Below are 19,091 nucleotides of genomic sequence, written 5' to 3'. Positions count from 1 at the left end.
AATATTTCACCACTTGGCTGAGGCACTTCATACTAGCCCACCTGTCACTAGGGGAGTGGTGGTTGTTGCCAATCTTCTGATGACAGAAAATCCTCAGGGCTGGGTGAGGTGGCTCACATCTGTAATCCTAGCACTCTGGAAGGCCAAGGCAGGTGGATTGCTTGAGCTCATGAGTTCAAGACCAGCCTGAGCCAGACCCCATCTCTAAAAACAGCCAGGTGTTGTGGCAGGCACCTGTAGTCCCAGCTAATTGGGAGGCTGAGGCAAGAGAATCACTTGAGCCCAAGAGTTTGAGGTTGCTGTGAGTTATGACACCACAGCACTCTACTGAAGGTGACAAAGTAAGATTCTGTCTCAAAAAAAAAGAAAGAAAAAAAAATCCTCAGAAAGCTAGCACTCTGGGAAGCCAAGAGCCTGAACAAGAGTGAGACCTGTCTCCCAAAAAACAAAGTAGCCAGGCAATGTGGCGGGGACCTATAGTCCCAGCGATAGCCTGATAAGCCTGATAAGGAGGCGGCAGCAAAAGAATCGCTTGTGCCTAGGAGTTTGAAGTTGCTGTGAGCTATGACACTATGGCACTCAACCCCAGGGCTCATAGCAACCTCAAACTTCTGGGCTTAAGGAATCCTCTTGCTTTAGCCTCCCAAGTAGCTAGGACTATAAGTGCTCACCACAATACCTGGCTAGTTTTTCTACTTTTAGTAGAGACAGGGTCTCACTCTTGGCTCAGGTTGGTCTCGAACTCCTGAGCTCAAGTGATCCATCTGCCTCGGCCTCCCAGAGTGCTGAGATTATAGGCATGAGCCACTGTGCCTGGACCCTCTGGTGAACTCTTACCAGTGGCTGTCCCAACTTCCTGCTACCTCTTTCCATGAGGACTAAGATTAGGACTGGTTATCCCACAGCCTGGGAATATGACAGTGCAGGCAGCAAAGCCAGCCACTTGATGAGTGCTGAAGAGGTCACTGGGGCTAGCCTTGAATGTAGAGTTACAGAGCCCCTGGGAACATGGGCTGGGGACAGGCTGGAATGCAGTAGCCCAGGGAGGCCAGGCAGGGAGTCAAGGACTGTGCAAGGGATGGCTCTCCAGGCTCTGCTTTCACGTGAATAAAACACCATGGAGCCAGCTGTGCACACAGCTGGTATCCAGCTTCCCCTCCACACACACACACACACACACACACACAGAGCTGCCCTCAGCTCAGGGGTTAGCTGTTCTGTGTCAGCCCCTCAACAATACCCAAGGATCTGTTAGTTAAACTGGGGTTTCCCCATCTGAAAATCCACATCAGGCTTCAGGGAAGGGGCCCCCAGTCTTGCTCCTGCCCAGAACTCCAAGGCTCAGAGAGGGCCCTGGTGACTCTCAGACTGGCCTCCAGGGGGCGCCAGTGTCAACCCCAATGTTAGACATCCAAGCTGTAATCGTTCACTTTCTTACCTAAACAAGGACCATCCTACACACTCCTGTTTGGAGACCCTTGAGGGGAGTGAGGGGAGTAGGGGACTGAGGAAACTTGCAGAGAGAGTAGATGTGAGGAGGGCAGGCACAAGCTTGCTGAATGATGGGGGTGCCTAGGAATCAGCCCCCTCACAAGCGGTAGGCTGAGCTTCCCCATACTCACTGTTTCTCCAAACTCAACAATCCCTTCCCTGCCTTTGGAATACCTGCAGGGCCCGGGGGTGGCGTGGAGTGTGGGTGCTCCCAGCCATCCCAGGTGCCTCACACAACCCAGCCATTTGCCCCATTTGGTATAGTCAAGGCTGCTAGACTCCTTCCCAGCCTTCCATAAAGAGCTTGCAATTTCTGCCCCACCATAGGGAAGAAGGAACCTCAACTGAGCTGGGTCCCCAGGGTCAAGGGTGCCACAGTGAACTTGCCCTGTATCAGGGCTGCCCTTGTCCTGTGTCAGGGTATTTCCCCAGGTTGTTGGCCTCCTCACAAACTGACCTGTTTCCCCATTTCATCTCTGGTTCTTCAAACTTAGCAGCCCCCATCCCACTTCCTGACTGCCCCTTATGTCCCATGCCTGGCTCTGCACCTGTCATACAGTCCTAGCAGCAGTCCAGGGGAAGGGCACTGCAGTCACTTGCTGTGTCCTGGGGAAGCTGGGGCAGAGGGGTTCATTGACTGCCATGGTCACAGAACAAGACTTGAACTCCTGTGGCTTTGGCTGAGCCTGGCAGGCCTGAACTTTCCCACTCCCACACCTCTTTACCTCAGCCCAGCACAGAGGAGCCAGGCTGCCAGTATTCAAGTTCCTGCTCTGCCACTTATCAATTTATTCCTAAATTCCCTGAACCTCAGTTTCCCTATTTATAAATTTGAGATAGAGAAAATCTTCCTCCTTGAGGTGTTGCAATGGTTAAAGGAAGAAATTAAATGCATGTAAAGTCACAGCTATGATTATATATGAGGTACACTGTATTCCTGACTAGGGTGGGACTCTGAGGAGGGTTGGGGGTTGGCCATCTGCCCAGTGATGAAGCCATTTGTGGTAGTGGCAACAATCACACGGAAGAAACCACATGTGACCCCAGAGGATTGGCCTGAGCCAAGGCACATGCCCCCTCCAGGGCTGAGCACCAACCACCTGCTCTGAGTGTGACCCATGCAGGCCCTGCTTCTGCCCTGGGTAAGCCTCAGCCTCCCTGAGCTGCTCTTCCCATCTGCAAAATGGTGGGGAGGGAGGAGATTGCACTTGTTTCCCTCCACACTCGTGGGGTGGGGCATAAATAAAGAACTGTCTGGGAAGGTTGACTGGCCCTGGCACAGGAGACTATTACTGCTGTCAAGTGGAGAGATCCACGTAGTTTCTGGGTCTGTGACCCCCAAGGTAGAGATCCAGACGTTAAAGACAAACACCCAGGTGCTAGAAGCCAGAGTCTGCAGAGGCTGATCAGGGAGGGCTTCCTGGAGGAAGTGACATAACACCAGGGGACACCATAAATTATGGAGACTCAAGAAGTTCTCCTGGTATAATGACAGGTGTTGGGGGGAGGATGTAATCTCATATAATTTTAAACAGACTCTAGGCTCAGCGCCCATAGCAGTGGTTATAGCACCAGCCACATGCACCAATGCTGGCGGGTTTCAACCTAGCTCGGGGACTGCTAAATAACAATGACAACTGCAACAAGGACAACAAAATAGCTGGGTGTTGTGGCAGGTACCTGTAGTCCCAGCTACTGAGAGGCTGAGGCAAGAGAACTCTAAGCCCAAGCGTTGGAGGTTGCTATGAGCTGTGACACTACAACACTCTATCCAGGGTGACATAGTGAGATCTGTCTCAAAAATAAATAAAAATAAATAAATAAAACAGACTCTATCATTATGCCTGTGGGCAGAGTGTCCAGTGAGAGCTAGGAGGCCTGAGAAACTGAATTCCCCAAAGGGGTGATGGCATCTGTGGGGCATCCGGGTGTGATTTGGGTTTTCTTTCTTGGGGAGGTTTCCTCCAAGTAATTCACCTTCCCCCAGAAGCTGCCCACATGTGGTTCGGCGGAGACTTAGGAAAGAGTGAAATGGAAAAAGAACCCAAACTGTACTTGGGGCAACTCGGCATCCCTGAACACCCAGACGTAGCCAGAGGCGTCCCTGTCCTGAGGGACCCCCGCTGTCCCCCACCGCACACACACCTAACGACTAGGATTGGACAGCCAAGGCCAGGCCTGACCCCTGACCGCCCCCCACCCTCAGGGCCTGGCGGGGCGGTGCTGGGCGCCGCGGGCTCCCGGCCGCAGTGTCGCCGCAGCGCCAGCCCCGCCCCCGCCCGCTCCTCCCCGTCCCCCCCGCGGCCGCGGCCCTGAGCGCTTTCCCAGCCCAGGCCCGCGCCGAGCCAGGTGAGAGCACGCCCGGGGACCCTGGCCCTCGGGACCTCGGTCCCCACCCAGCCGCCTGGCTTCAACGCCCCGCGCCCAGGGCCAGCGGGCGATTGGGAGTCTCGGACCCGGGGACAGCGCGTTGGGGGCTGGGGATGGGCAGTTGGACCAGAGAGACAGGCCAGGGGCTGCAGCGGAGCTCGTCCTTCCCCCCCTCGCCCGCCAGCCCCTTCCCCGCTGGCCGCAGGGACCAGCCCCTTTCTGGGCTGCGGAGTCTGTCAGGGAGACCTGGACGGAACCGGCAAGGCTGATGGCAACTGCACGTGCAAAGGCAGGGAGAGTGGACCAGAGGTTTGCGCCCAAGTCCTAAGGGGAGGGAAAGGGGCCAAGCTCCCAAACCTAGATGCAGGGCTGAGGAGCTGACGCAGCGCCCTCAGGACGCCTGGAAACCACTGAGGCCAAGCTGGGCAGAGCCCGCTATGGGGTGAAGGGGGGAGGAAGACAACATGTTAGCTGGGACCCTGGTGCCCTGGGGGAAGGCAGGGGCTTCTGTGTGAGGTGGGGAGAATTTATTACCTGCCTCACAGGTTGCTGGGGTACTGGGGAAGGGACACAGGCTCTTGGTGAGCAGTTAGCACTGGGCACTGCTAGAACTTTTCAGCATAGGGCCGCTAGCAGACAGCAGACTACAGTCTGTACAAACTTGGGGGCCCCTCACCCTCTGCCTGAGCAGGGTAACCTAGCCTGCAGTGGGCAGGAGGCAATAAAGCCCCACCCAGTCTCCTTCTATGCATGAGGCCCTGGAGGTCTGAAACCCTTGGGAACCAGGGAAGGAAGGGAACAGCTGGAACAGGCCTCTGGTGCAAAGAGGTCTTACCTCTTCTGTGGCCCAGCAGGTGAGGCCTGAGGCCATGCACAAAGAAAGTGGACAGGGCTGAGACATAGATGAAGGGTAGGGGCCTATGAAGGGGCCCCCTGGTGCCCGAGGAAGGGGGAGGGGGGGTAGCCCAGGTGGCTTTGGGAGCCACCCTCTCCTGGCCTGTAATGGGTGACACTAGGGCCGTAAGGTCTGTAAGGTCGGGGCGAAGCAGAAAATGGTCTTCCCCAGCCTGTTTTCTTCCCTTCCCCACCTCCTTGCTCTCAGGCACCTACCTAGGAGCTGGCCAGGAACCCCAGTGGGTTTTAGCCCCACCTCTAGTTAGACATGAGGAAAGAACTTCCAGATACAACAGTGGGATAGAGTGTAGAGGTCAGTTGACAATAGGGTGGTTACACCTTTGTCCTGGCCCTTCCAAAGTCCACCTGTCAGCTACATCTTCCAGAAGGCCCATGCTGTGGCCTTGAGGGCACCTTGGCATGGCAGCACGGATTTCTCTTAGAACTAACTAAAGTGGAGAGGGGGGACACCATACACATACCCTGACCTGCTGCCTGACCTTGACAAGACCTGCCCTTTTCCTCCCCACCCCGCCCCCTTTCTCCGTCTGCTGCTGGGCATGAACTCAGTACCACAGGCCTGGTGGGCATTAGTGATAGACCGGAGTGGGGGTGGAGGAGCTTATGGCTGCTGAGCATGGGTGGTGGCAGGGCTATGTGCCTGGCTTCCCTCTCTCCCCTAACCCTGTCAGGCCTGGGCTGGCCGCCCATTTTTGTTCACCACAGAGCTAGGTTTCCCTGGGGACCAGAGACTTGCCCCGCCCCATACCCACCCCTAATGCTCCTGACCATAGCTCATGCTGGGAGGAGGGGTGGAATCTGGGCCGCCTCCTGGACCCCTGCCCTCTTTGCCTGGCCTTCCAAGGCCAGGCAGCCTCAGGCTGGAAACAAGGAGAAGTGATGGCCCTTAGAGGAGGTGGGTATCCAGAGGGCTAGCCATGGTGGGGCTAGGGCTAGGGGGAAGCCAGTATCACCCCACCATTGTAGGAAGGAGAAACCCAAGGACCAGGAGGTCCTTGGCTTGCCCCAGATGACTCAAGTTTTGACTCCAGGCATGGTGGCCTCCCAGGCTGTAGGATTTCTAGAGGGAAAGTCAAGGGTGGGGAGCCTGCTGGGAAAGCAGGAATCTGGGAGGACTTCCTGGATAAGGCAGTTGTGGGGCTGGACTATGTGTGGCTGAGGTTGGGGCAGAGGGGCTCCCCTGGTGGGCAGGCACAGCCCAGGCAAAGGCAAGAGGGGGGACCGAGGGTGCTGGGATGGACAGCCCTAAAGGGGAGGTTCATTACGGGGGTCCCATGCCTCTGGGACCCAGCTTCCCTACACTCATGGGCTCCCGGTTCAAATGCAAGACTCTTCCAGAAGCTTGTCTCTGTGTCTCTCCCCACTCCCCCATTAAAGCCCTTTCCTGATGCAGGTCCTGGAGGCAGCTGGGATGGCATCTCGAAGGGCTGCAGGGGGTCCAGCCCCATGGGGGGCGCCCTAGGTCTTTGACAGCCCACCATCTGTGCTCCTCTGGCCAACCCAGCCTCAGGCCACTCACCATGGGCAGCTGCTTCTCCAAGCCCAAGCCAGGTACCTCCCCTCTCTTGCCTTCATCCTTCTTTCTCCCTCCTGTCTCTCCTCCCGCTCCTCCTCCCCCTCTGCACTTGCCACCGAAGTAGGTCAGGCTAGGCAGGAGCCGCTCAGAATGTTAATACACTGCAGGCAGGAGGGGGTGGGGGCCTGGAGCAGCTCTCCCGGTCCCCCTCCAGTGGATGCCCCTCTTTATCTGGGGCTTTGGGTGCTAGTGGTGGGAATAGCATCTGCACCCTTCTTGGAAAGGGAAGAAGAGGGTTCCTCCTGTTGTGGGGGAGGGGAGGGAGCTGTATTCCTCAAGGCTTGGGAAGTGGGCTTCTGGGGACACTCTCAGCCACTGTGTGACCTAGTACATGCAAATTACTTCACTGAGCCTCATGTTGCCTCTCTACCAAATGGGCCTGAGCACTCTGACCTCTGTACTTGCTGTGAGGAGGCAGCAGGCAGGTCCCTCCTGGCTTTACCTCTCCTGCCCCAGCCTCATGCCCCATGTGATCTCAGGCAGCTTCCTGGGCCATACTGGGCACAACTCTCCATTTGTACAGGAAATATCCACCCTACCCAGTCTGAGCAGTTCCAGCCAGAAGTGGGGCATCTTGGATGCTAGGGATGGCCTGGGTCTGCTCTCCACTGGAGACTCAGGTTTATGGGGCTCTCCCTCTGGGCCCCACTGTCCCTTTTCTACCTTACAACACCTAGGGAGGGAGTGGCATGCAGCTGTGTCACAGATGGAGAAACTGAGGCCCAGAGAGGTGTCTAAAGCCCAGCCAGTGCTGCACCTGCCCCCACCAGCCACCCTGTCCTGGCCAGCTTGCCCAGCCAGCTTGCCCCAGCTCCCCTTACCTGATACTGGTCGGCTCCATTACCTTGGAGCTTGTGAGCTTTTTCTCCTTTTCCTGGGTCTAAAGGAGAACTTAGGGGAAGGAGGAGAACTGTGCTGCCCCACCAGGCAGAGGGACATGCCTGGTCTTTCTCCCCCAAATGCTGTGCTATGGATACCCAGGCCTAGCTGGATCCCACCATCCTCCTTCCCCAAAGCATGCCTTAGGAAAATGAGGTCCACTGCTCCCCACTTTTAGAGGTGGGCAGAAGGATGCCAGCTGGCTGCATACTGGTTGCCTGTGGGACTACTGGGCTAGGAGGAGACCCTGAGAAAAGATGCCACCTGCAAGTTCTTTTAAAGACTCCCAAAGAGCTGGTCTGCCTGGGACATCCAGCCCCAGGACTTCCAGTGTGGGGGCTGGCCACTGTCACCACCCCATAGGCAATGCTAAGAGCGTGGACTTTTAAGACCAAATCCAGTCTTGTGGCTGTGTGGCAGTAGGCAGGTGATTTCACCTCTCTGAGCTTAATGTCTGCACAGGGCCTGGCACACAGGAAGCACTTATGGAACATTATTATCCCTCTTCTCTGAGCTGGGCTCTCTGCAGCTATAGGTTCCCCTATGGGCTATAGCCAGAGGCTTGGGTCCAGATACCCACATTGGGCAGGTCAGGGGCAAGGCTCAGAGAACTTCAGGGAGTGAGAACATTTGGGCCATGAATGTTCAGCTGGGGAGACCAGAGCAAGCAGGACATCTTTGTACAAATTCTTCACTTTCTTGAACTCCTGAGTTCAGGAGATCTTCCTGCTTTGGCCATGCAGAGTGCTAGGATTACAGGTGTGACCTATTGTGCTTGGCATATTTTTTTTTAAGAAAGAGTCTCAAAATTTTTTACTTTCTATTCTGTCCACTTGATTCTGTGTCTCAGCGTACATCAGCAGACAGCATATCCTGCCTGAGCTCTCCTCTTGCTTCTATCCATGAGAAGATGCCAGGCCACTCTCTCACTGGGCACAGAACTAGGGAGAAGTGCAGTTCTCTTGACATCTGGTCACCTACCTTTTAGTAGGCAAAAGTGCTACCTAAAGGCTTTCCCTTCTTACCATGGCTGCTAGGGGGCTCAAAGCTGACTGATAAAACACTACTACCAATTCCATCTGCTGAGTTTCTACTCTGGATTACACATACTATCTCCTTCAACATTCACTATCACCAAAGAGGTAGGCACTGTGTTCTGTTTTGTAAGGAGGCAGCATCCTTTTTTTTTTTTTTTTTTTGAGACAGAGCCTCAAGCTGTCACCCTGGGTAGAGTGCCATGGCTTCACTGCTCACAGCAACCTCCAACTCCTGGGCTCAAGCGAGTCTCCTGCCTCCGCCTCCCAAGTAGCTGGGACCACAGGCGCCCACCACAACGCCCGGCTATTTTTTGGTTGCAGCCAATATTGTTCTTTGGCGGGTCCGGGCTGGATTTGAACCCGCCACCTTAGGTGTATGTGGCTGGCGCCTTAGCCGCTTGAGCCACAGGCGCTGAGCCAAGGAAACAGCATTTTAAGGACCAAAAGGTCTTATGGGTAGCTGGGGTTGATGCTATGGGTGAACAGAGATTACCCCCCCAACATCTATCTACCTTTCCACTGCTGCTCCTGCTTCCATTAGACTACATGGGCAAGCATACCTTTGAGCCTTCTGAAAGGAGGCAGAGGATGTAAATAGCCTGGCTTGGCCATAATCTGCACCCCCCCACACCGGGTTATTCCTGTGAGCTCCCACAGCTCACTGTGGTGTCAGCTGAATCCAAAGTATTTTTCTTTTTAATTCTTCCAAAAACATTCTAACACCATTACATAAAATGTAGAAAATGGAGAGGAAACACCCCACCCATGGCGCCCCACCTGATTTAACAGTCTCCACTGCTCTGCACGTCCCCTGCCAGGCTGAAGTCAAGGAACTGACCCTCTGGCCCTGTCCCCTGCTGAGTCTGGGCTTGAGCTGGGGGCTGGGACATATGGATGGGGAGGAGGACTGCCCTCTAAGGCTCCAGGGCCTGGCCAGGGTGGGGGATTAGTGCAGCATGAGATGAGGACATGATGGGCTGGGGCAGGCAGGAGAGGCAGCTCCCAAGCTGTGTCTGGGTGGGTGGACAGGGATGGCAGTCCCAGCCAAGGGGAATGCACAGGCAAAGGCCAGGAGTGTGTGTTGTCTCAGCAGCTAGGCTAGGGTCTTTGTTTCTGGGGTGTCAGGTCTGAGATGCAGGGAAAGAGAGATGAATCCAGGAAGAAACTGCAGACTGGTACCCTGGAGATGGAAAGAGGCGCCCTGTTCTGGCGTCCGGCCCACGCTGTGCCAGGGGCTTAGCATCCATCACTCACTCTTCCCTGCAGCAGCCGTGCGGGAGGCTGGATTATCGCTGCTAAAAATTCTGTTTATTGTTCCCTTTTAATTAGAAAAATACCCCAGGCACGTCGTAGGGAATTGGAAAAATGTGGAAAAGTATAAAGAAGAAAATGACAATCTCCAGCTAGTTCTCCTCTAGACTAGGCCCCCCAGGCACGCAGAGAAAGGGCACCCCCTCTTCGCTGTGCACATGTACTCCAACCTGTGGGAGTCGCTCCCCAGAGCCCCAGATCCCTGTACTGAAAACCCAGCACTTGGTTAATGATGAATGATTCTCAAACTGATGAGAATAGCTACTTTAAAAAGTTATGGTTAGGGTGGCACCTGTGGCTCAGTGAGTAGGGCGCTGACCCCATATACCGAGGGTGGCAGGTTCAAACCCGGCCCCAGCCAAACTGCAACAAAAAATAGCTGGGCATTGTGGTGGGCGCCTGTAGTCCCAGCTACTTGGGAGGCTGAAGCAGGAGAATCTCCTAAACCCAGAAGTTGGAGGTTGCTGTGAGCTGTGACTCCACAGCACTCTACCAAGGGCAATAAAGTGAGACTCTGTCTCTAAAAAAAAAAAAGTTAAAGTTGTGGGCGGCACCTGTGACTCAGTGGGTAGGGCACAAGCCCCTTGTATGGAGGTTGGAACCTGGCCCAGGCCAAACTGCAACAAAAAAATAGCTGGGTATTGTGGTGGGTGCCTGTAGTCCCAGCTACTTAGGAGGCTGAGGTAAGAGAATCGCCTAAGCCTGGGAGTTGGAGGTTGCTGTGTGCCACAGCACTCTACCCAGGCAACATAGTGAGACTGTCCTCAAAAAGAAGTTAAACTTGTGCTGTGTACTTTTTTTTTATTTTGAAAAAAATAATTCAAACCTATGGAAAAGTTGTAAGAACAGAACAATGAACATTCAATTTCCTGTCACCCAGATTCACCAGCCAGGATCTGAGCTGGGGGCAGTTTTAGACCTGAGTCTGCACATGAGTCATACACTGTTGACCATCAGAAGATGCGAGACTTAGGGCCTCAGGATTTTTTCCTCCACATAGATTCCAGGAGAAGGGAGAGTTTCAGAGTCAAAAGAACTCTGAACTGTGCCTCCCTCATTAACTTTTTTTTTTTTTGACAAAGAGTCACTTTGTCATTCTTGGTAGAGTGCTGTGGCGTCACAGCTCACAGCAACCTCAAACCATTGGGCTCAAGTGATTCTCTTGCCTCAGCCTCCCTAGTAGCTGAGACTATAAGTGCCCACCACAACACTAGGCTATTTTTGGAAATGGGGTCTTGTTCTGGCTCAGGCTGTCTTGAACCTGTGAGCTCAGGCAATCCACCCACCTCAGCCTCCCAAGTGCTAGGATTACAGGTGGCAGCCACCTCATTAACTTTGTAATTGAAAAACAAACCATGCAGAATAATTAGTTCAAGCAGACTCAGAGCCACTTTTCCTCTGCTTCTTGCTCTCTTTATGGCTTTTTGCTGGTGAGGCAGAGGGAGTCCTGGAGAGGGCAGGTCTGAACCTCCCAGCACCCAGAAGAGCTGGCCCCTGCAACCAGCTTGAGGTGGGAGAAGACAGGGCCAAGTTGGGGGCTCATGGTGTTGTCCCCCACAGTGGAGCTCAAGATTGAAGTGGTGCTGCCGGAGAAGGAGCGGGGCAAGGAAGAGCTGTCAGCCAGCGGGAAGGGCAGCCCTCGGGCCTACCAGGGCAATGGCACAGCTCGACACTTCCACACAGAGGAGTGCCTGCCCACCCCTCACCCCTACCCCGGCCCCCTGGACTGTGTGGAGGCTGCTGTCTGCCATGTCAAGGACCTTGAGAATGGCCAGTGGGTGCTGGGCTTGGGAGGGGATAGAGGGCCCAAGGTGGGAGGGGAAAGTATAAGCCATGAATGGGGGGAGCTGTCCAGGGGAGCCTGGAAGGGGCTATGACCAGCTCCTCCCTGGTCACACTGTTTTTGTGGCTTCTGCTGGTCTGAGCCTGCTCCCCAGAAGGCTGGACTCTGGGAGGAGGTGCCCGCAGGAATGTGGCCTGACCTCTGAGTGCAGCTGCTCCCCAGGATGCGGGAAGTGGAGCTGGGCTGGGGGAAGGTGTTGCTGGTGAAGGACAATGGGGAATTCCATGCCATGGGCCACAAGTGCCCCCACTATGGCGCACCCCTGGTGAAAGGTGAGATGACCAGGGTTCACATGGATGGCAGGGGTGTGGCTCCTCTCTGGGCTTCAGGGTCCTCATCTATTAGTGAGGTCTCCTGGGCTGTGGGGGAAGGGCTAGCAGTTGCTGGGACACAGGGATCCTTGGAGAGGAACCCCTGCCGGTGGCCCCAGCCTAGTGGCCCCAGCCTAGCACCCCCTACTCCCAGGCGTGCTGTCCCGTGGTCGGGTACGCTGCCCCTGGCATGGCGCCTGCTTCAACATCAGCACTGGGGACCTGGAGGATTTCCCCGGCCTGGACAGTCTGCCCAAGTTCCAGGTGGGGCCAGGGTGTGGTGGGTGGGAGCCTGGAGATACAGGGTTGGGGGCTGGTCCTAAGCAATGCAACCCTTGCAGGTGAAGATTGAGAAGGAGAAGGTGTATGTGCGGGCCAGCAAGCAGGTGAGGGGATACCTCTGAGCTCAGGCAGAAAGGATGGATGTGGAGGACAGCCTGGCCCAGAGAACTGCACGTGTAAAGGCCCTGTGGCAGGAAGGAGCCTGGCATGTGTGTCTGGGGAGAAAGTGAGGAGCCATGTGGTGGGGATGAGGTTGGGTTGGACTTGCCTGTTGGAGTGATGGCTCACAGAGGATGTCCATGACCCCAGCTCTCAGCTGGCCTCCACTCTCCCACTATCCCCAGGCCCTGCAGCTACAGCGAAGGACCAAGGTGATGGCCAAGTGTATCTCTCCAAGTGCTGGGCACAGTGGCAGCACCAATGTGCTCATTGTGGGTGCAGGTTGGTGGTGGGGTGTGAGGGACAGGGAGGGAAATGGGAATGGAGGAGAGTGGGCTCTGGCCCATGGCACCCCCACTTCAGGTGCAGCTGGGCTGGTGTGTGCGGAGACACTGAGGCAGGAGGGCTTCTCCGACCGGATTGTCCTGTGCACTCTGGACCGGCACCTCCCCTATGACCGGCCCAAGCTCAGCAAGGTGGGAGACTGGTGAATGGGGACCTTTCCCTCTGGGTACCATTTAGGCCTGTGTCACTGTACACTTGTGACAGGCCTGTCCTTGGTGCCTCCAAAATATCTGGGTTTATTGAGTTCTCTCCTACAGCCCCCATGTAACCGGGGGCTCAATCTCACCCTCCCTGGACCCTGTGTGCTCTACCGTAACATGGAACAGTGGCCACCTGGCCCCGTCTCAAGCTGGCTGTCTCCTACAGTCATTGGACACACAGCCAGAGCAGCTGGCCCTGAGGCCTAAGGAGTTCTTCCGCGCTTATGGCATCGAGGTGCTCACTGAGGCCCAGGTACATGTTAAAGGGTGGGAAACAAGCTCAGGAAAGGGTTAGTGTGAACATGAAGGTCATGAGGCCATGTAGGGGTGCTCAGAGCCCCAGGGCTGGGATGGGAGAGCCTGGTGGGTAAGGGGGGTTTTGGGGGGAAGGTGATGTCCAAAGCTTAAAGAATGAAGCCCAGGCCATGTGCAGTGGCTCACTCCTATAATCACAGCACTGTGGGAGGCTGAGGCAGGAGGATCACATGAGGCCAGGAATTTGAGACCAACTTGAGCAAGAGCAAGATCCTGTCTGTACTAAAAACAGAAAAACTAGCCAGGTGTTGTGGCAGGTGCCTGTAGTTCCAGTTGCTGGAGAGAGTGAGGCAGGAGGATTGCTTGAGCCCAAGAGTTTGAGGTTGCTGTGAGCTATGATGATGCCACCACTATACTCTAGTTAGGGTGACAGATGGAGACTCTGTCTCCAAAAAAAAAAAAGACACACAGAGAGAGAAGCCCAGGTGGCAGGAACACCACCTGTGGGAGCAGCTCTGAGGGTCTGGCTGGGCTCTGGAAGAATTGCAGCCTCCAGGAGTGGGTGGCGAGGCCCAGGTCCATGCCCAAGCCCATGGTGTGCCCGGTGGCGAACCCTGCAGGTGGTCACAGTGGATGTGAGAAACAAGAAGGTCGTGTTCAAGGATGGCTTCAAGCTGGAATACAGCAAGCTGCTGCTGGCACCAGGGAGCAGGTGGGAGGGTGTCCCCTCCTGTCCTCTGTTGGACACTGGGCAGGGCACAGGCCAGGACTGGAGGGCTGGAACTGCCAGAGGCCTTCACTGACACTGCCATGTCTCAGCCCTAAAACCCTGAGCTGCAAAGGGAAAGAGGTAGAGAACGTGTTCACCATCCGGACGCCAGAGGATGCCAATCGCGTGGTGAGGCTGGCCCGAGGCCGTAATGTGGTTGTCGTGGGAGCTGGCTTCCTGGGTGAGTGGTAGAGGCCACTGGGGATGGTTAGGTCATCATGGCCAGTCCCAGGGCAGTGCCAACCCTGAGAGGTCCAGGATGCCAGCCCACCACTCCCTGCCTACTACCCCAGGGATGGAGGTGGCTGCTTTTCTGACTGAGAAGGCCCACTCGGTGTCCGTGGTGGAGCTGGAGGAGACGCCCTTCCGGAAGTTCCTGGGGGAGCGTGTGGGTCGTGCCCTGATGAAGGTGAGCCCAGCCCAGCCCAGTACCCAGCCCCTTGGAGTTCTGGGATGCACCCTGGCTGGGCTCTCATGACTCCCGCTGGCCCACCTGCCCTGACAGATATTTGAGAACAACTGGGTAAAGTTCTATATGCAGACAGAGGTGTCGGAGCTGCGGGCCCAGGAGGGAAAGGTGGGCCTTCTCCCCACGCCCTGCCGCTTGCTGTCCCTCTCTCCTGAGCCTGGCAGCTGGCCCCATCTGCTCATCCACCTGCTCCCCACAGCTGAAGGAGGTTGTGCTGAAGAGCAGCAAGGTCGTGAGAGCTGACGTCTGCGTGGTGGGCATTGGTGAGTGGGTGGGCAGGGTGGCCTTGAGCTAGTCCACCTAAGTGACCTTGAGCTAGTCCTTTCTCCTTCCCAAGTCTTAGTTTCCACATCTGTAAAATGGGGACCCCAACTGAACCCATTTCACAGGGCTGTTGGGGAAGTTGTGTGCCAGGCTTAGCCCAGGCATGGCATGGAAGATGTGCCCACTTCCTAGTGCTGCTGCCCACTAGTGCTCAACCTCATGCCCTGTGCTGTGCCAGCTGTAGGGCACAGAAGTGTCTCTAGCTGGTTCCTGCTTCAGTTGAGGTGCTAGTTTGAGGGGTACAAAGCTGGGAGGTGGCAACACCGGCTTGAGAAGGCCCCTAGCTGGGGGCTTTGTGGAGGCCTTCCTGGAGGAGGAGGTTGATACCTCAGGCCTGATGGGAGGCCCAGGTGTCTGTGGGAGTCCAGGCAGATGGGACAGGATGCAGGAAGGCCCCAGGATGGGCAGCCTGTGGCCATCAGTCTGGGCCTGGTACAGCAAGTGAAGGGTGTGGGGCATAGAGAACACAGAGAAGGGAGAAAGGTGAGATCAGGGAGTAGACACAGTGGCCTGTTCTGTCAGGTGCAGTCCCCGCCACAGGCTTCCTGAGGCAGAGTGGCATCAGTCTGGATTCCCGTGGCTTCATCCCTGTCAACAAGGTGGGGCTGGGGAGGGTGGGGAGGGGGCTGGGCTGGGCATGGTGGGAGGTCCAGGTCAGGGCCCCTGTCCCAACCTCAGAGTCCTGGGTCTTCCCCCTACAGATGATGCAAACCAACGTTCCAGGTGTGTTTGCAGCGGGCGATGCTGTCACCTTCCCCCTTGCCTGGAGGAACAATCGGAAAGTGAACATCCCACACTGGCAGATGGCTCATGCCCAGGGTAAGGCCAACTCCAAGGCAAGTTGGGGGTGAGTGGGATGATAATCCAGGGTCTCAGCCTCTCTCAGGCCCATCCCTCAGTTGCTGGTCTTGGTGCTGGATGCTGTGTTAGGCATTTTAGGACCTGTGGTGGCCTACATGGCCAGGTGACCAAGCCATGCATAATCAGCTCTGTGGCCCATCTAAGAGACTGTCCTTCAGTGCCCTCTGGACACCCTTTTAGCCAGCCAGAGACTCCCAAACCCCGTTGTCCTTCCTCTAGTCTCTCCTTTGCTTTCATCCTCAAGGACACATGCTCTGTGAATTTCTGACCAAGCTGTGCAGTCACCCTGGGGAGGGAGAAGGATTTAGTAGGTCGACTTCCCACCCAGTGCTGTCTCCCTTGGGTTACTTGACTATTTCTGTGAACTCAGCGTCTCATGCAGGTCCCTGGAGCCAGACAATTAGACAACTAGGCCTAGAGACGTGGGCTCAGCATAGACATTGTGCTTTCTGATGAACAGTTTTCTCCCTCCTCACAATTTGGTGGCCACCAAATCCCCCAACCCTCACCCACTGTGCACACCTGGTCTGCCAGCAAGGTAGCTACCTCACTGCCTCATAGAGAGAGGATCACCAGAATCCCAGCCTGGGACAAGGGACTTCTCCTTTGCACCCACCTCCCCTTCCCTCTGTCTTCATATTATCTGGGGGTCTGCTGCTTGCAACCCCACTCTTGGTACCAATTTCTGTTCAGGTTCAAGGACTAAAGTACTAGGTTGTAAGGAAACAAAGGCTCATTAGCAAAGTTTAATTGGGACTTAACTGAGAGAGTTTAGGGGACTCTGATGTACATACCTGTACAAACAGTGTGGTCTAATGGGGGCTCATAGGAACTGACGAGTCAACCACACTATTTTCTGTGGGGCCCTGCGTGTGGCTGCCATCTGTGCTTCCTGAGCTTTTATGCTCCATTCTCCACTCTCTTCAAACCTTATGTATCTGGTTAGCTTTATGTGTGCATGGCTGATTTTGCCAGTTAGCGTCCCAGCTCTAAGAAGCAAACCTTCCGGGCGGCACCTATGGCTCAAAGAGTAGGGCGCCGGTCCCATATACGGGAGGTGGTGGGTTCAAACCCAGCCCTGGTCAAAAAAAAAAAAAAGAAGCAGACCTTCCAAAACAGGACAGTTTGTTCAAATTCTCCAGAGAAGCAATCTAAGTGGCTGGCTTGGAGCCAGGTCATCCCCTCTGCACCAGTCAGCTGCCCCGGCAGGCAGGCTGGACTGAGGTCTGAGCAATGATACCTCTTGACCTATGGGGAGGCTAGGAGAAGTAGCCACTTCTATCAGGGGTCCCCAGAGCACCAGGAGCAGGCAGTGTGGGGTGGGCTGTAAGGGTGAGGGTCAGGGATCTCACTACGCTGGGTCCTGTAGGGCGTGTGGCAGCCCAGAACATGCTGGCACAGGAGGCAGAGATCAGCACTGTGCCCTATCTTTGGACAGCCATGTTCGGCAAGAGCCTGCGCTACGCAGGTAACACCAGGACCCCTGGGAGGGGGCAAGGTCAAGAGCTTGGGGCCCCAGGTTATAAAGATCCTGGGGTGGAACGATGATCTCACCCTAAGAACTCCCTGGGTGGGGCTAGGGAACTACCCAAAGGTGCTTAAACAGTTGGGGTTGGGGATGTCTAGGGCGGGGGTGTCCAGGGCGGAGCTGGGAGGACACAGGGCGCAGACCTACTCTGACATGTGGGTGCCACCGGCCTGCCCGGCCCACAGGCTATGGAGAAGGCTTCGATGACGTCATCATCCAAGGGGATCTGGAGGAGCTGAAGTTTGTGGCTTTTTACACCAAGTGAGAGCAGCAGGGTATAGTGGGGGCGCAAAGCAGCGTGAGTTTGGTGGGGAAGGAGGACTCTTTCTGACTGGATCCCAGCCCTGAGCCCCGCAGAGAAGGGCTGGAGCTTCCCTAGGCAGGCTGGAAGCTTGTGTTGGTGTTTCAACAGTAAACTGTGAATGGGGAGGACCTGAGCTCTGGGACATTCCTGTTACCATGGGCAGGATCCCTCCCTGCACCCCAGGGTTGTGTCAGGGTCTTCAAGAAGGGGGCTGCTGACACAAGCAGTCCTCAAATTCCACCACACTCTCCCTGCAGAGGTGACGAGGTGATTGCAGTGGCCAGTATGAATTATGATCCAATCGTTTCCAAGGTGGCTGAGGTGCTGGCCTCAGGCCGTGCCATCCGGAAGCGGGAGGTGGAGTGAGTGTGGGCATGGGAGGCCTGGGAGTGGGAGGCGGGGTGCTCATTGGAGTACTGGCTCAAGCTGTCTGTGGCAGACAGCTGCCCCCGCAGCCTTCCAGAACCCTACCCCTACTCTTTGTACCCATCAGTCTATAGTTCTCAAGGCTATAGGGAAGTTTGGGGCAAGGACTGCAGTTTGGGAGTAGGTTGGTTATATGTGCTCAGAGTGGACAGAAGGGAAAGGGGTGTGTGTGCCAGGGCAGGGCCAGTGCTGTGGGGAGGGAGCAAGGCCCACTGCTTGAGCAATTGCCAGGCCTGGGGCACTTAACTGGATGTGGTTGAGCTAAGCCCAGCAGAATCTAGGTGGGGAAGCTCAGCTAGTGACGTCCCTGGAAATGCTCTGCACAGAGATGTGGGATGGTTATGGTGGCACTGGACACCACTTGTCACACTCATCCTGATGTGGTGTCAATGAGAGTCACTCTGTGGGAGAGAGTCTTCAGGGACTGGGAGGCCACTGGGAGACTGGAGGTCATGAGACGGGGTAGGTCTCAGGATGGAAACAATGGAGGACCAAGAGGGGACATGATAAATGACATACTCTTTCCCTGGCCTTCTGTTTCTTTCTCTTGCCTTCGCAAAGGCTGTTTGTGCTGCACAGCAAGTATGTGTAACCTCTGTCCTTCCTGTTGACTGTTCTGAGCCTTTTCCACCTCAGCCCAGAGCCTCCACCCAATAGTGTACTTCCATCTGCCTCAGTACAAATCCCTGCTAGGTACCAGAGCCTGGCATAGAGCAGGCTGCTGCTGTTCTCAAGAGCCAGCTGCTCATGGTGCCCACAGTGCTGTCTTCTGCCCTGACCCTTCCTCCCCTTATTTCCACAGGACTGGAGACATGTCTTGGCTCACAGGGAAGGGATCCTGAGCTCGAATGCAGTGGACTTGGGCGGGCATAGTGGGGTCCCAGAGACAGAGGCCAAGCCCTGGGGGCAGGTGCCAATCTCCAATTTTCCAGGATTCCCCAGGGCAGAACCTGAGCCTTCCCAGTGCTTGCCCTTCATGGCCTGGCTCCCCTTTAGGGAGGCCTTTGCTGCCTCTAGAAGATGCTCACCCCCAAAGCCACTGCTGTCACTGATAGCTGGTACTGGAGGCCGGACAGGCCCTGCCTTTTCTCTCTGTTGGGACTGTTTCCTTGCAGGACCTTGCAACATGTTAGAAATTGTCTTAAAATTAAAATGCACACCATTTGCAGATCTGTTAATGACTCTCAGTGTAATTGGGCCCAGGCTTGTGAAGCAGAGAGCAGACCACTGGGGGAAACAGGCACAGTCACAGAGTACTAAGCACTACATCAAGGAAGTCTGGCCCACTGAGGTCAGGGAAAGTTTTTCAGCAGGTGCCTTTGGATCTGAATTTTCTTTTTCTTTTTTGAGACAGAGCCTCAAGCTGTCCCCCTGGGCAGAGTGCCATGGCATTACAGCTCACAGCAACCTCCAATTCCTGGGCTCAAGCGAGTCTC

At 55.6% G+C, this 19,091-nt stretch overlaps 1 protein-coding gene across 3 annotated transcripts; it reads left to right on the top strand.

Annotated features, from left to right (window-relative positions):
* Nucleotides 1-5,536: 5,536 nt before the first annotated feature.
* On the top strand, nucleotides 5,537-18,827 carry AIFM3 (apoptosis inducing factor, mitochondria associated 3). 3 transcript variants are annotated; one of them, XM_003801680.2, is made up of 20 exons: nucleotides 6,297-6,327; nucleotides 11,140-11,353; nucleotides 11,585-11,694; nucleotides 11,888-11,997; nucleotides 12,075-12,119; nucleotides 12,360-12,456; nucleotides 12,538-12,650; nucleotides 12,886-12,972; nucleotides 13,595-13,686; nucleotides 13,794-13,924; nucleotides 14,037-14,152; nucleotides 14,249-14,320; nucleotides 14,412-14,475; nucleotides 15,059-15,135; nucleotides 15,238-15,355; nucleotides 16,767-16,865; nucleotides 17,111-17,186; nucleotides 17,487-17,591; nucleotides 18,217-18,237; nucleotides 18,458-18,497. In XM_003801680.2, the coding sequence occupies exons 1-20, from the start codon at nucleotides 6,297-6,299 to the stop codon at nucleotides 18,495-18,497; spliced, it is 1,818 nt and encodes a 605-aa protein (XP_003801728.1). The 3 variants fall into 3 exon arrangements, with proteins under 3 accessions (XP_012668150.1, XP_003801728.1, XP_012668149.1); XM_012812696.2 differs by lacking the exons at nucleotides 11,585-11,694; nucleotides 18,217-18,237 and adding an exon at nucleotides 5,537-5,671 and having other exon boundaries at nucleotides 6,170-6,327; nucleotides 18,458-18,827; XM_012812695.1 differs by lacking the exon at nucleotides 18,217-18,237.
* The last annotated feature ends 264 nt before the right edge of the window (nucleotides 18,828-19,091 follow it).

Source organism: Otolemur garnettii, unplaced genomic scaffold (assembly GCF_000181295.1).
Source record: "Otolemur garnettii isolate 467f Iridium unplaced genomic scaffold, OtoGar3 scaffold00218, whole genome shotgun sequence".
Taxonomy (NCBI): Eukaryota; Metazoa; Chordata; class Mammalia; order Primates; family Galagidae; genus Otolemur; species Otolemur garnettii.
The sequence above is the reverse complement of the archived record's forward strand: the minus strand, read 5'-3'. Positions and strand labels throughout refer to the sequence as shown.